The following is a 15,090-nucleotide window of genomic DNA, read 5'->3' as shown; positions in this document are numbered from 1 at the left end:
TCCTGGCTGTGTCTGCTGCAGTGACGCATGTAGCCACTAGGTGGCAGCCATGCAGCCGGAGTTCAGGAAGGCCTGTGGGGTGGGTGTTCTCTGGACACCAAGATTGGCTGCTGCTACAGGGGGCAGCTCTGCCAGACTCCAGGGCCCCAGCCAGGCTCACTCCCCTCCACCCTGCCCCCAGCAACATCCCCAACAGGTCCACCTTCACCTGCCCGTACTGCGGCGCCCGCAACCTAGACCAGCAGGAGCTGGTGAAGCACTGTGTGGAGAACCACCGCAGTGACCCCAACCGCGTGGTGAGCCCTGGCCTTTTAGGCCCCTGGCGTCTCTTGCCCTGGCCCAGGGCCCCCTGAACGTGGTGGGGGGTGAGGGCTGTGAGGTCAAACCACGCTCTCCAGATGCTGCCCTCGGGGGACCTGCCGGTCCGCCCGCCCCTCCCTCACATCCTCTCTCTGCCCAGGTCTGCCCCATCTGCTCGGCCATGCCCTGGGGGGACCCCAGCTACAAGAGTGCCAACTTCTTGCAGCACCTACTCCACCGGCACAAGTTCTCCTACGACACCTTTGTGGTGGGTGGCCCTGCGCCCCTTCTCTGTAGACTCCCCCGCCCTGCCCAAGCCACAAAACCAGCAGCTACTCTGCTGCCCTCTCCCATGAAGGGTTCGTGTCTCGGGAACTGCAGCACAGTCCTTTCCTGCAGGGGCCCGGGCAATGAGATGGTTTGTTCACTTCCTCACGTAGCCCTTCCCTCCCCTCCTTCCCACCTCTGTGGCTATCACCCAGCCAGAGGGTCCCAAACCTTCCCAGAAAGCTGGGCAGGCACAGCCTTTCTGCAAGGCTCTGTGGGAGGGGCGTCGGGGGAGGGTGTGTGTGACCAGTGGAAAGTCCGAGTGGCCAGCAGAGGGAACAGGCTGTTGTCTGCAGAGCTCCGCCCAGCACTCTGCTGTGGCCCATGGGTCCCTCTGGGAGTTAGCCACAGGGCTACCCCAGGAAGAAGCCCTCAGCCACTGCTTTCCAAGGGCGATGGACACACCTAACCCCAGACCTAAGTCCACCCCCTTCACTTCTTGGGCCTCAGCTATTCCCTCTCCGTATTAGCCCCCGGGCGAGTGACTGCAGGGTCTGGGTGACACTGCTGTTGCCCTGCCCCCAGGATTACAGCATCGACGAGGAGGCGGCCCTCCAGGCAGCCCTAGCCCTGTCTCTGTCTGAGAACTGAAGGCCCCGGCCACAAGAGTGCAGCTGCGCGCCCCTCCACGCCCGAGGACGGCTCCCTGGCGGAGCCTCTGGGAGATGAGGGGTCACCGAAGGAGCGGAGCGGGGCCAGGTGGGGCAGCCTGTAACTGAGAGGAGGTGGCATCCTTCAAAGCCACAAGGACCTGAAGGCTGGGGAGCACTGGGGCTGCCATAGAAGGCCCCGCCCACTGTGCACCCTGCCTTCCTGCCGTTGGTACTGGTGGTGGTCCCCAGAAGGCCTGGCTTTTTCTACAGCGCCCGCGTGAGATCTTTTCACCTTTTATAGTGAAAGCAGACGCTGCCTCCTCATACCGCAGTATCCGTGTTTGACTAGGAATAATATTATTTTTATGGAGCATTTACAAGATTATATTTTTAAAAAAACAACAACCAAAACGCAGCATTGTCTGGGACTGGGGAAGGGGCAGCCAGGCGGGTCTGTGGCACAGCTCTGTCCCTGGAGGCCCTCCCTGTCCAGTCATTGGTGGTTTTCACTCTCGAGAATGACGTGGAATAAGTGAGCCGCTCGCCTGTGCCCGCCAGAGCTGTAGCCAGCCCAGCCCAGGGCCCCAGCCTTGTCCTCTGGCTCCCCACCCCCGCTCAGAGGGACGGAGTGCAGGGGTAAGGGAGGAAGCACGGGCTTCATGCATAAATTATTGCTGTCTTTTTTAAAGTTTAAATAAAAGGTTTCAGAGCATCTACAGTCAAGCTTGGTGGTGGTTTCATTCCATGGTCAGGCTCCTCTGGGATCACCCTTTCTGCCTTCAGATGCCCCCCACACACCCCAAACCCTGTGCCCACACCTCACCAGGAGGCCCAGAGCTGGCTTTTCCCTCAGACAACCACAATGTCCCCCAGAGACACCCCCCCCCACACACACACACACACTGAAGTCCCCATTTTCCCCACTGCTGGTCACAGCTTGGGCCAGCATTGCATCCAGAAGGTCTCATTTGGTGGCTGGTGCTTCAGGAGGGGTCATAGGATGTGACCATGCCCACCAAGGCCACCTGGGCAGGTTTGCTCACATCCCCACGCCGTCTCCTGCCCACAGCAGGCCCAGGCCACTTTCTAGGTGCTCGCTACCTCTCAGTCCCTGAGAAGTGACCAGTAGCCAGAGGCCCCGCCCATGATGCTCCCAAGATCCTGTCCAAACGCTTGCTGTGGGCTTTGGGGACCCCAGGTCAGGTGGGGTTCAGGCAGGGGCCGCAGGAACAATGCCAACAGACACGCTGTCTGCCCTGTATCAGCACAAGCCATGGCTCCCACTGTACTCCATGTCCCCAGGGGCATCTGGGCACCCCGAAAGCAGGTCCTGACTTGGAAATGAGCGCCGCGTGGGTGTGTCAGCAGCCAAAGGGAAGGCAGGGAGCCTAGCCCAAGTGTTGTGATCAGCCCTGGATGGGGCCTGCAGAGCAGGTGGGGCAAGGACGCACAGCAGGAGGCAGACCTGGGCTCTGCAGGCTGTTGCCCATGATTCCTGGCCTTCACTGCGCTACCCCAAGCCCAAGAGGGGCTCTCACCAGACTGTGAGGGCCAAGTTCCCCAGAGTGCGGACACCCCCAGCCCCACCCACGTTAGTGGAGGGACCGGGTGCTGTCAGGCCTGGGAGAGCCCCCCTCGCCCGGGGCATCCTGGAACTCGGGACTCCTAGATTATACAAGAGGCACCGGGCCGCAGAGCGTGGGGGCTCAGCGGCGCCGCGCCAGTGAGTCCAGTGGGGAGGGCACGGCGGCCACGCGCCCCTCCCCCGTGGCGGCGCACCTGTCCTGGGCATGGCGCCGAGGCCCCGCCCTCCAGGCCCCGCCCCCGCCCGCCAAGTACCGCCTATGCTTGCGCCGGGTCCTGGTTGGCCAAGGCGGCGCGCCACGGTAGTAAACCTGGTCCTTCCCTCCCAGATCCTCGGCCCCGCCCCACCAGCGCCGGGCTGTGGTTGGCCAAATCGGCGCAATATGCTAATACATACGTCCTACCCACTGTGGCCCCGCCCCCCTCCAGGCTCGCAGCCCCGCCCCGCTCGCGCCGCACGCTGGTTGGTGGAGCTCGCGCGCTATGCTAATGAGCTTGACCCTGCCCGCACCTGACTCTGCGCGGGTCTGGCCCGCGGGCTGATCAAGTGTTCCGACGGACAGACGGACTGACAGACAGACAGAGGGGCAAGGAGGGGCCGCGTCCCAGCGCCGCCAGCCCGGAGGAGAAGATGCCGCGTTCCTTCTTGGTGAAGACGCATTCCAGCCACAAAGTCCCCAACTACGGGCAGCTGGAGACGCAGAGAGGTAGGGGCAGGTTGGCAGCAGGGCCATCTGTGTGTCCAAGTGGGGGTCCAGCAGGGCCGAGGCCAGACTGGTGGCGGATGTGGCGGCCAGGGCACTGCTCACCTCGCCTCACCTGACTCTGGGGGTTCTCCGTGACTGGAGGGAGCCTGGGTCCTCAAATCTCTCTCCCTGTGGACGCTGCCCACCCTCCCTAGAACGGCAGTCTAGCTAAGGGGGCACAGGGCCCTATTCCTGGGTCACCATGTTGGGAGGCAGGGAGACAGAGAGCTACATGGCCTGGTCCATAGGACTCCCAGAGTTCCTGGCTTGGGATGGTGGGCCAAAGGAGCCAGCGGCTCCCTCGGGTGCTCAGCTGGGGAAGGACCCCAACATCTGCCCATCCTTCTCTGGGGAAGCCCACTCCTTTGCCCGTGGACACTTGGACAGGGCTGGGCATGAGAGCTAGCCCACTGGGACCTCTCCTGGTGGAGAAGGGGGCACAATGCATTAGGCTACCTGCCCCACCCCTCCCTGCTGGCTAGGGCCACAGGGTGCCCAAGACCCTCCAGAAAGACAGACCCAGAGCTGGCAGTCCCTTGGGACCAGGACCCACTGGGGGACTGCTAGTGGCCCTGGGACAGAGAAGCAGCAGGAGGGCACCGGGAGAATGAGACCAGGCCCCCAACCAAGGCTCCCTGGAACGGGAGTCCCTGACCATCGGCCCCACCCCTCCACCACCCCACCCAGGACGGGAGGGCTGCCAAGGTGGCCACCAGGGGGCACCTTCGAGGGCTGTGCCCTTCAAATGGGAACAGTGTAACCAGGCCTCCCAGCCAGCAGAGCCACCGCCAGGGTCAGGCGTGCACGTGTGCAATGCGGCAGCAAGACCTTACATGGACCATTGTGTAAAGACCAGTCATTGCTCAGGGCCTGGTGGCACCTCGTTAGGTGTGACCTGTGCTCTGGCCAGACCTGCTCTGGCAGGGGCTGGTGTTCTGCATACCCACGCAGCCCATTCTAGCATGCTCTGTGTGGCCCCAGGGCAGGGCTCTGAAAGAACCTCAGGTGGCAAGACTTGGGCCCCCACTCTGTCCTTCACATGAAGGCTTCGTTGTGCTCCGCTCTGAGGGAGAAAGTCTGCTTTCGCACAGTTACAGGCAGGCAGTGCTGCTCTACCCGGTCCTAGAAGGTCGCTGTGAGTAGGCATTGACTCAGTGGCGTTGCCTTTGTGCTCTTTGAGGCTCCCCAGGGAAGCCCTCGGTGGAGCTTGGGGTGCATGCGCAGTGGGTGAGGACTCAGGCTGCTCACTGCAAAGGCAGGAGTTTGAACCCACTAGCCACTCCTCGGGAGAAGGATGAGGCTGTCAGCTCCTGTCAAGTCTCAGAAACCCACAGGAGCAGTTTTACTCTGTCCTATGGGGTGGATGGCTGTGGGCTGTAGGGACCCTCTGGAAGCCAGAGTGTCCCGAAAAGTCCCTTAGCACAGAAATCAGAGCTTCTGAATGAATTTTATAAGCAAGAGATGCCCAGCAGCTAGGGAATGAAACTGACAGCACCAGCTTCATCAGGAGGCCACACACCCCTGTGGCGTGTCCCCACCCATCTGCCCCCCGTGACTGCCCCTGGCTCGGCAACCATGGCTGGGCTGGGGGCATGGCGCCAAGATGGGGGCACTCCTCTCCTTGGGCAGTAATTTGCCTCCCACTCTCTGGAGCAAGACCCCCCAAAAATCTGGAATGTGGATAACCTGAGAGGGCCCAGACTAGTCTCAGCCTGTGAAGACAGAGGGAGGCTGAGGGAGGGGGCAGTAGGGCACAATGCTCCTTCTGATATGAGGTCCTGGGGGGGGCACAGGGGGGGGATGGTGGGCTGTGGGGTTAATGAGAAGGGGTGGGCCTGGGGGAAAGGGGAACAGGAAGAGAAGTGCGGGAGGTGGTTCTTCAAAAAGGAAGCAAAAGAGACCCAGAAGGAAAGGAGTCCCCTCTCCTTGTCTCCCAAGGTGTGTGTGTGGTGGGGGGGGGTGTGAATTCAGACTGACCCTTGGTCAGCAGTTGGCTTCTGGTGGCCGGGCTGTCCCTGCAGGCTAGGAGAACCCCAGGCTCCTGCCCTCACGTAGGATGCAGAGATGCTGGTCCTCTCTGCCCATCCCTCCCGCACTGCTGCCCACTGCCCAGCTGCCCGGGACAGAGGTGTGTCAGGCGGGGTTGACTAAAGAAACAAACCCAGAGATACTCAAAGAGTAATTAATTGAATATTGAGAAAACAGCTCGGTCCAGTTCAGATCAAGGCAATAAGTCTGATATTAGCCCATATGTCTGATACTAGTCCAGGAATTCCTCTTGAGACACACGCAGCACATGCAATGATGCCGAATGCAGGAAGATCACAGGCCGGGTGGAAGGTCTTGAGGACCCAGTGGCAATGGAGCGTCTCAACGCTGGCGTGGGTCTCCAATGTCTCCTCCAACTCTCTGGGGAAAGGCAAAGAGAGTGGGTCTGGCCCCCAGTGAGCTATTTATCTCCTTCACACCTCCAAATCAGCACATCTGGCTGTGATCTGATTGACAGGCTAGACCCCACCCCTACGCTCAGGTGGGCAGGAGATGATGTCACTGCCACAGGAGGAAGGCTGGGGAGATCTTCACCGGAGAATACCTCTTGGTTCCCAGGGCCCCTTCACCCCTGGGGCAGGCCAGCTGGCTCCTGGGTGTGGTAGGAGGGTCTGGAATACGTCCCCTTGTGCTTCGCATCACAGACCCTCAAAGGGGCAGCTGCAGCAAGAAACCCGAGGGTCAGCATGGAAGGTGCCCGCTGCGGGCTCAGCGATGGAAATAGACCAAGACTGCCAGGCAGTTCTCCCACGGTACCTCTGGGTGGATGAGACCCACGGGCCTTGTCGTCGGAACCGTTGTACCAGCCACCTCTGCACCCTTCATTTGGTCCAGCAAACTGCCTACTGACTGCCGCTGTGTGCCCACTCTGGCCCCGGGCGGGATGGAGGCCTAAGGTCTTCAAGTCTCTGCGCGGAGGCCTCCCACGCACGCACGCACGGCACGCCGGCCAGCTCCCTCAGTCTCTCTGCTTGGGTTGTGTTTTAACGGCTTTGTGGAAACATGATTCACGTGCCATACACTGCTTCCGTTAGCCTGCTCCCGCAGTGGTGAGGTCCCTGGACTTTCACAGGCGGGGACAACAGCCGCCGCCGTCAAGTGGATGCTGACTCATGGAGACACCACTGGACCCAGGAGCCCCACTCCCCGGAGGGCTTGCAAGGCTGTAGGCTGTGCAGAAGCAGGCGGCCTCTTCTTTCTCCCGAGGAGTGTCTGGTGGGTGTGAACTGCTGCCCTTCCAGGCGGAGCCCGACTCTTCACCCCCTGCACCAGGGCGCCTGTGTGACCGTCACTGTCTCATCTTCAGCCCCAGGGCCAAGTCCACCCCCTTTAGCTGTGACCTCCAACGTTGCTCCTGGCAACTCCTGCCTTCCACTCTGTTGTCTCACTGACCCCGGCGGGGGACAGAAACAGAATCAGGTGCCCTCCAACCGGTTTTACCTGGCCCCTCCCACTCAGCACAGGGTCTCGGAGGGTTCCTCATGCCTCTTTCCTGTTCACGGCTGGGTGCTATTCCACCACGCGGCTCCCGTGTGTCTGCCCACCGCCGGTGGTGCACCCCTGAGCACTGTCTCCTTTCGTCACCACGCGGTGCCCAGTGCTCCCTTCCTCTCTGGGTGCGGGCTCACACCCCCGAGCGCTTAGATAGCTGGCCACATGGCAAAGAGGGGGTTCGCTTTCCAAAGTGACCGCACCTGTGGCATGGTCACCAGCAGCGTGGGAGAGCCCTGGTTTTCGCCCTGGTTGTGGCCCTGGTTGTAGTTCTGGTGGTCACCCTGGTGGTCACCCTGGTTGTGGCATGTGGTTTGGCAGTGTGCAGGGGGAGACCAGAATTCAGCTCGGACTTTCAGAGCAGCCTGCCGCCTCTGGAACATGTTGGATTTCCCTCAAAAAGCCAGTCCTGGTGGACAGCACAGCGCCACGAAACTGCAGCACCACGCAGTGCAGGGAGCCTGGTGGTGGAAAGGGTCTCTGACCACCCCGCTGACCCTCACTGGCAGCCTGGTGGGTGGGCTGAGGTACACTCAGCAGTGAGCGGCCAGGTCTCCCACCTCTGTGAGGCCCTCACATTGTGGAGGGGGTCCGGGGGATGGGGACAAGGGCAGTCCCCACAGGGCAGTGGGGCAGGTAGTGTGAGATGGGGGGGGGGGGCCTGTTAGAAGGGAGGGTCTGTTGAAGACCCCCTACAGGCCGTTCAGCACTGGCGGCCATGGTAGCCCCGGCCCTGACCATCCCCAGTGAGGGGCTGACCCTCGAGGTGGGGGAAGGTCTCCACAGAGGCGGGTTCATCCTCACTGATCACTGTGCCCCCCCTCCCTCTAGAGACCAGCGGCTCCTGCTCCACCTGTGGGGTGCCCCTCCTCCCAGACAAAGAGGCCCACCCCCAACTGGGTGAACTGCCCCGGCCCTGGGACTGCACCCCCACCGGCCCCCACCTCCCTCTGCCCCTCCCGCATGACAATGGAGTAAGGCAGGCTGCCAGCCCCAGCCCCCTGGGGGTCAGCCTGGTGGACCCAGGGGCTGGCCGAGCCCCCAGCACACCGCTCAGGGATAGCCTGAACCAGCTCAACCTGCGCCCACTGCTGCTCCTGCCCACACGGTGGCTGCCCACCCCTGGCCCTGGCGGGGACAGGGCTCTGGACAGACTGCTGTGTGTGGCTGTGGGGGCCCCCCGGCCCCCTGGCTGCCTTGAGCACCTGGACTTCCAGGCCTCGGCCGGACTGGCCAGGCAACTGCAGCTGCACCGTGAGCCACTGCCCAGGCGCTGCTTCGGATGCAAACAGTGCACCAAGGAGTACCGCAGCCTGGGCGCCCTCCGCATGCACCTGCGCACCCACACGCGGCCCTGCATCTGCACGCTCTGCGGCAAGGCCTTCTCCCGGCCCTGGCTGCTGCAGGGACATGTGCGCACACACACAGGTAGGGCGTGGGACGGGCAGCTGGGCAGAGGGGGCACCCAGGGGCAAGTGAGCAGGGGTGGGGGTGGGAAGGGCACCACATGGGTAGGGGTTACGGGCAAGTGGGTCCTCATGGGCATGGATCGGGGTGGGGGGGACCCCACGGGGGCAGTAGGGGTCCACATGAGCAGAGCCCACACCAGCAGGAGGTAGGTAGGGGAGGGGAGGAGCCCTCTGTCCAGGAATTGAAGTTGGAGGCAGGGAGGGGAGTGGGGGATAGGAGCCCCCAGGGATGTGGTGGACCACCCACAGGGGCTGCTGCCCAGCCACAGAGGGCAGCACAGCCCTGACAGGCACTGTGATGTGGACACATTGGTCAGCATGGCCCTGAGGGGCCATAGCCCTTGTGGTGGCCAGGGGCCGGGCGATGGTCCTGCTGACAGGAATTGCCCAGGGCTGCAGGGGCTAGCGGGTGGGGGTGGGGGGCATGCTAAGGTGGCCAGGCCCAGCCACTGGGCAGGGAGAGCAGCTGGGAGTCTACTTTACCCTCAAGCCGAGCAAGGAGACAAAGGCCACAGGATGCAAAGGAGACAAAGCAACCAGCCCCACAAGGCCCCTACCCCACCCCCACCCAATTCACAGCCACCCTGCAGGACAGCCTAGAGCTAGCTGCCCATGGTTCCCAAGGCCACCCCTCTTTACTGGGAAGCCTCCTGTTCCTTCCACAGAGTGGTTGGTGGTTTTGAACCGCTGACCTTAGGCTCTTAGCTGAGCCCTTCCAGCCACTGCCCCACCTGGCTTGTTTGTGGGAGACGCTCCGGGAGTGAGAGCCAGCAGCAGAAGATGGGGAGTTGTGAGCCTCTTGTTGAACATGCCTGGGAGGTTAGGCGGGAACCAAGCCCACGAGAAGGCGGGGTACACTGCCCCCCAGCCCACCTGCTCACCAGGCTGGTCCTGGTGTAAGAGGCAGGTCTCCCTCTCAGAAGCAAGAGTTGCAACACACACATTTTTGCAACTAAGGCTCCTGACCCGCGGTCAGGGCCCTGCGGCTGGCATGCCGAGTCACCCCCATGGAGATGGAGCGGGGGGGGGGGGGGGGCATGCAGAACCCCAGAGGAGCATTGAGCAGAGACAAGGTGGAAGGAGTGCCCTCGGCCTCTGTGGCAGGTTCCAGATGTGAAAGGGCTTTGGAAAGTCCATGGGAAAATCCCATTTGCTTTTCCTCCCATTGCCCCACGCATGTTCGGAATCCCTGCCCCGAGCACCTCATGTCCTCAGCGCCCCCACCCCCACCCCTGTGCCCTCTGGGTTGTCTGAGGTCTCCTCCTAGGCAGGGGCAGGGCAAGGCTGGTGAGTGAGCCCTTGGGAGAAGAGAGAGAAGCTGTTCGTTGACAAGAAAAACCGAAAGAAAATAAAGAGAGAGAGAGAGTAACCGAAGAAAGCAAACCAACGGCCATCAAGTTGATTCTGACCCATAACGACCCTATAAAGGGTTTCTGAGACTGTAAATCTTTACAGCCGCAGAGACACTCCTCTTGCTCCTGAAGAGCACAGGGGGGCTTAAACTGCCAACCTCAGGGCACGCACCCGGCACTGCCGCTTGGCAACTGGTTTACAAGAGGGGCCTGTAAACGCCTCCTTTGTCCTGACACCAGAAGCACTGGATGGTGCCTGGCCACTCTCCATGCTGATCAGAGAGTGGGGGGGCCTGTGGAGCAGGGTTCCCAACGCTGGTTGAATCCAGCCCCTCTCAAGCCAGGCGCCTGGATGAGCCGAAACAATGGCCCGAGACCACCTTTAAACTTACAGACAAAAGCAGTTCAGCTTAACCGTTGGTGGCGTTGTAAGAACACGTCTGCCTTGAACAGGGTGCTCTTTTAAGAACTCCTGATGGGAGAGCAGACGGACAGATGAGCTGGGGCCCTGCGGGGGCCGGCATGCGTGTCAGTGGGGGGAGTGTGAGCGTGGTGGGCTCGCAGAATGCTGTCCCAGTGGCTGAGCTGTAGGGCAGAAACTGTCAGTTGTTGTGTGTGCTGCTGTGAGCGTCCCCCACAGCCCTGGGCTGTGCCTGACAGACGGCCCACCGCTGCCCATCTTTCTCCACAGGTGAGAAGCCCTACACCTGCTCGTACTGCAGCAGGGCCTTTGCCGACCGATCCAACCTGCGGGCCCACCTGCAGACACACTCAGACACCAAGAAGTACCAGTGCAAGGGCTGTGCCAAGACCTTCTCCCGGATGTCCCTGCTGGTTCGTCACAAGGAGTCAGGCTGCTGCCCGGGCCCCTGAGTGTTGAAGAGCACTGAGGGGGCACCCCCCAGGCTGGTGTACCCCTTGGACACGCACCTCCCCTGCCTCGCCCCTTGCCTCCGGCTCTGCTACTGCCTCTAGTCAGATGCCCCCGGGCTGCCATCCAGACCCCTGCCCCTGCCCCTGGCGGCGGCCTGTACAGGTACCCCTCCAAACCAGCACTCTGTATCAGCTGTGCCTTGGTTGGCCTCCTGGGGCTGGGGGGCGACCAGCAGCTCTGGAAGGGTCTTCAGGCTTGGCTCCCCTAGGGGTATCTGGTGTGGGCTCACCATTAAGACAGCCTGTGGTTGGGGACTGGGCCTCACTGTCCCCTGCCGGCCTGCACATTTACCTCCCTGAGATGGCACAGGACATTCAGAGCTGGTCCCTGTGGCCGGACTGTCCAGGGGAGCCTCAGCCCCTGGACTCTGGCCCTGAGAGGGGCTGGGCTGGGGAAATAAAGAGTCCCCACTGCCACGTGCAGAGTCTTGGTCTTGCCCACCCGTGTTGGATGGGGGGCTCTGCTGCCCGGGGGCAGCGTGGACCAGAGGGGGATGTGGTGAAGGGGGTTAGGCTGAAGGAGGGAAAGAGGAGCCTGATGCGCCAATGAGCTGGCAGGATGGGTTCAGGGCTGCCAGGAGGCCATGGGGCACCTACGACCAGCACCAAGCAAGCCCCTAGGCCGTGTGTCTGGGTGTCCTGGACCCTCACCAACACCAAGAAGCCCTGATCTCCTTGCCCCCCAACCCCTCGCCCCGTACCAGGTGGCCTCGGGTCCCTTTCACAGGCCTGGGCCTGGCCTTAAAGTCCAGCACGAGGGGTCCGTGGAGTCCTTGGGCCCAGTTCAGCTGCTGGGCACACTGGCTGCTCTGCAGGACGCTGGCCTGGCCCCAGGACTCGTGGCTGGCACCTTATAGAGCCATGGACCAAGTGGGCTGGAGCGACCAGCTCCCTGTCAGAGGATATTTTACAATGCTCGCCAGGGCTGGCCGGCCGGCCGGGGCTCACAGCACACCGGCCAGGGTCAGTCTTAGCCAAGGACAGGACTGGCCGGGGCTGAGCCACTATCTCAGGTGGCTGGAGAGGCCAGGGGCTGGCTTGGTGGGGGTCATTGAGAGGCCTCAGGGACATCCTGTTGAAAGTGGACTTTGATCCTGGGCTTCTCTGCACACCCCAAGCCCAGGGTTGGGTGCAGGCGCTGGCGAAGCGTCACTGCTGTCCTCAGAGGCCGGGGCTCAGAGCCACCCGCAGCGATGGTGGGGATGGAAGACAGGTGCCCAGCTAATGAGAACGGGAATTGGCAGCAGGGTACCTCATGCTTGGAGCTACTCACCCACTGAGCCCAGCAACCCTGCAGGACAGCTTGGGGCTACCCCTGTGTGTTTCCGAGACTGCAACTCTGTGTGGGAGCAGGGAGCCTCATCTTTCTTCCCCAGAGGGGCTGGTGGGTTTGAACCGCTGACGTCTCAGAAGTCCAATGCACAACCACTGTGCCCTCAGGCTCCTTAGCTTGTAGCAAGGGATGCTGAGCCCCAACTGCTCATGGCCGCCGGGATGGTGGGCATCATCTGAGCCGGCACGGCCTCAGAGATTCCTGTAGTGGCCTCCCCTGTGGAAGCTGCTGCTGGGAGGCTGGTCTCTGTCCCCCTCGGCTGACCCCAGGCTAAACGTGGAACCCAAGGTAGCGCCTCGGGGAACAGTGAGGACAGCTTTCTGCCTCGCTGGTAAGGGGGTGGGGTACTCCCTCAACTACCTCTGCTTACAGCCCTCAGTCTGGGGCTGGGGCAAGGCTTGAGCCTGGGAGGGAGCCTGGATCTGGGGGGCGGCCCTCAGCCTGGGAGGGGGAGCCTTGGCCTGGGCGGGCCCAGGCAGAGCTGGCGGGAGGACTGGCCAGCCTTGTGGCATGTGAGAGCGGAGCCTGCAGCCAGCTGCCTGGAGGAAGGCTCGTTGTCAGAGGCACACTATTCCTGGGCGCCAGCAGCTAAATGGGGCTCCTGCATCTGCTGGGCACAGAGCAAGGGAATTTCACAGGCCGAAAATAAAGCTGAATGCTTTCCTTGCGGAGTGGCCATGGAAAATGCTCTTATATTTATCTCAGGCTGCAGAGGGCAGGGGAGTGGAGGTGGGCGGGGAGGACAGGGCAGCCCGGCAGCCAGCAGACACCGAGTCGATGGCAGACAAGCCAGCACGTGGGCTTCCTGGGGCAGGGTGGGCCAGGGCCACCTCGCTAAGGACCAGACACCCCTGAGCGGAGTGAACCCTCCCTCTGCCAAGCGTGGGCAGGACCGCTTGCCTTCTGTGGGCCGAGGTTGGGGTGTCCCTTCCCTGGACCTCCCACCCTCCTCTCTTGCTTCTCCTTAAGGCAGCAGTTCTCAACCTGTGAGTCTCGACCCCTTTGGGGGGTCGAACGACCCTTTCACAGGGGTCGCCTAAGACCATCAGAAAACACACATTTCCGATGGTCTTAGGAACCGAGACCCCGCTCCTCTATCGGTCTCCAGGCGGTCCGCAGGCGGTCCGCCCACGTGCAGATACGCTGATCTGGTGAGGAAGAAGCTCTCTCAACCTTGGCCTTTTACACATACTGCCGCAAAATGTAGCAACGTAGTTTCCGGTTGTTATTTTAAGACTGTTACCCATGCTACACCATGCTTCAGGACAAAATTTCATTTATTTGTCATTAGAAATAAAAATTTCACAATATATAATTACATATTGGCTTTGTGATGAATCACTATGCTTTAATGATGTTCAATGTGTAACAATGAAAATACATCCTGCATATCAGAGATTTACATGACGATTCATCACAGTAGCAAAATGACAGTGATGAAGTAGCAACGAAAATAATGTCATGGTTGGGGGTCACCACCACATGAGGAAGTATATTAAAGGGTTGAGGCATTAGGAAGGCTGAGAACCACTGCCCTAAGGGATGTCTTTAAAAAAACCCTTTTTGGGGGGGCTCTTACAGCTCTCACAACATTCCTTACAGCAGTGGGATCGAGCCTGTTTGCACACAGGTTGCATCATCATCTCCAAAACCGTTTCTACTGGAGCCCTTCGGGTCAGCTCCTCTTTACCCCCCCTCCCCCACCCTTCCACCCTCGTGAATCCTTGATCAAGTATATATTGTTATGAATGTTTTGTATCTTGCACTGTCTGTTGTCTCCCTACATTTCTGTTACTCGTCCTCTTTGGGGGGGCTATATATCCAATCTTGTGATGGGTTCCCCCTTTCTCTCCCTTCCCCCTCCCCAGCCACCCCCTCCCCTCATGATGTCACTACTCCCACTACTGTTCCTGAGGGGTTTATCTTAGAAATACCTAGTGCGGTGAAAATACACACGCTTGCTACTGTGATCTGAGTGCAAGCTCACGGGTCAACGACTTTCCACAGGCCGTCCCCCAGGCCCCCCACCCCTGTCCCCCACCCCTTGCTCCAGCCCTTTGCAGGGAAGGGCCTGGGTGGCCTCGGTCTTCCCCACAGGATGAGTCAAGACCCCTCCCAGAGACCCTTTGAGCACCCCTCATGGGCCAGGAATGCCAGCTTCCAAGGGTGGCGGGAGGGGAACCGGGGACCTGGGACCAGGGAGCCAGCTGAGCATGAGGCTGCCTCCTGACTCCGCCTGGCCCACCCACCGGGTGTGGCTTTGCCACCAGAAGCCCAGGTTGGCTCAGGACCTCCTGGGGTTCTCTGGGTGTCTGAAAATAGCCCACTTGTTTCTATCTATACCCAGAGGGCCCCGCCCGGCCCTACGGCTGTCTAAGTATAGCTCCCTGGCCCAGCTCAATGGAACATAAGTTTCCAGGTCTCAGTGTGGGCTGGGGTGGGGGTGGGGGCACATTCTCGGAGGAGAGGGGTGAGGTAAGGAGGGTCTGGGCGGCACTCATGGGCTTCCTGCTTTCCTTCTGCAGGGCCAGGGTGTGATGTGAAGCTTAGGCTGCCAGGAGTTGACACAGACTGGGGTAGGCCTGGCAGGGGTATAAAGCCAACATAACATCCACTCACTGTAGGCAGACCCCAGTCCCCAAGTCAGTTCAGACGCTGTGTCTGTGGGACAGAGCAGGATGCCCCGGGGACCCAAGGCTCCCCAAGCCTCACGTTGTCCCTCAGAGCAGCTGGCGGCTTCTGTGACTTTGACGCCTGCTCATATTGAAAACCAGGACCCACCTCCGTTGCTTTAACTGACTTGCATCAACCCTGTCCTGGTGGGTTTCCAGAGCTGTCCATCTGCACAGGGGCAAACGGACCTCGTCTCTCTCCCGTGGGGTGCTGGTGGGTTTGAACCGCAGACCTTGGGAT

General features: G+C 61.1%; 2 protein-coding genes across 4 annotated transcripts in view; both read left to right on the top strand.

Annotated features, from left to right (window-relative positions):
• Positions 1-1,938, top strand: part of RNF166 (ring finger protein 166) — a 5,837-nt gene extending 3,899 nt beyond the window's left edge. The window contains exons 4-6 of one of the 2 annotated variants that reach the window (XM_045293662.1): positions 186-296; positions 461-568; positions 1,153-1,938. In XM_045293662.1, the coding sequence (XP_045149597.1) occupies positions 186-296; positions 461-568; positions 1,153-1,218 (285 nt within the window). In that variant the 3' untranslated portion in view covers positions 1,219-1,938. The remainder of the gene's footprint in view (positions 1-185; positions 297-460; positions 569-1,152) is intronic. The other variant, XM_045293663.1, reaches the window with a different exon arrangement.
• A 1,409-nt stretch (positions 1,939-3,347) lies between these two features.
• On the top strand, positions 3,348-11,261 carry SNAI3 (snail family transcriptional repressor 3). Of its 2 annotated transcripts, XM_004704502.2 has the most exons (3): positions 3,348-3,511; positions 7,922-8,518; positions 10,603-11,261. In XM_004704502.2, exons 1-3 carry the CDS (start codon positions 3,436-3,438, stop codon positions 10,782-10,784), a joined length of 855 nt encoding a protein of 284 aa, XP_004704559.1. In that variant the 5' UTR covers positions 3,348-3,435; the 3' UTR covers positions 10,785-11,261. The 2 variants fall into 2 exon arrangements, 1 of the variants encoding a protein (XP_004704559.1); XR_006680385.1 differs by lacking the exons at positions 7,922-8,518; positions 10,603-11,261 and adding an exon at positions 6,244-7,656 and having other exon boundaries at positions 3,424-3,511.
• Positions 11,262-15,090: the final 3,829 nt, after the last annotated feature.

The sequence above is a fragment of the Echinops telfairi genome, unplaced genomic scaffold (genome assembly GCF_000313985.2).
Source record: "Echinops telfairi isolate 266 unplaced genomic scaffold, ASM31398v2 ScPeMD7_2291;HRSCAF=2852, whole genome shotgun sequence".
NCBI lineage: Eukaryota > Metazoa > Chordata > Mammalia > Afrosoricida > Tenrecidae > Echinops > Echinops telfairi.
This window is presented reverse-complemented; position numbering and strand designations above follow the sequence as displayed.

Coding starts and splice junctions, on each gene's coding strand:
- SNAI3 (XM_004704502.2), top strand. CDS start 3,436: ATGCCGCGTTCCTTCTTGGTGAAGACGCATTCCAGCCACAAAGTCCCC. Junction 3,512..7,921: donor GCAGCTGGAGACGCAGAGAG/GTAGGGGCAGGT, acceptor CCCTCCCTCTAG/AGACCAGCGGCTCCTGCTCC. Junction 8,519..10,602: donor ACATGTGCGCACACACACAG/GTAGGGCGTGGG, acceptor CTTTCTCCACAG/GTGAGAAGCCCTACACCTGC.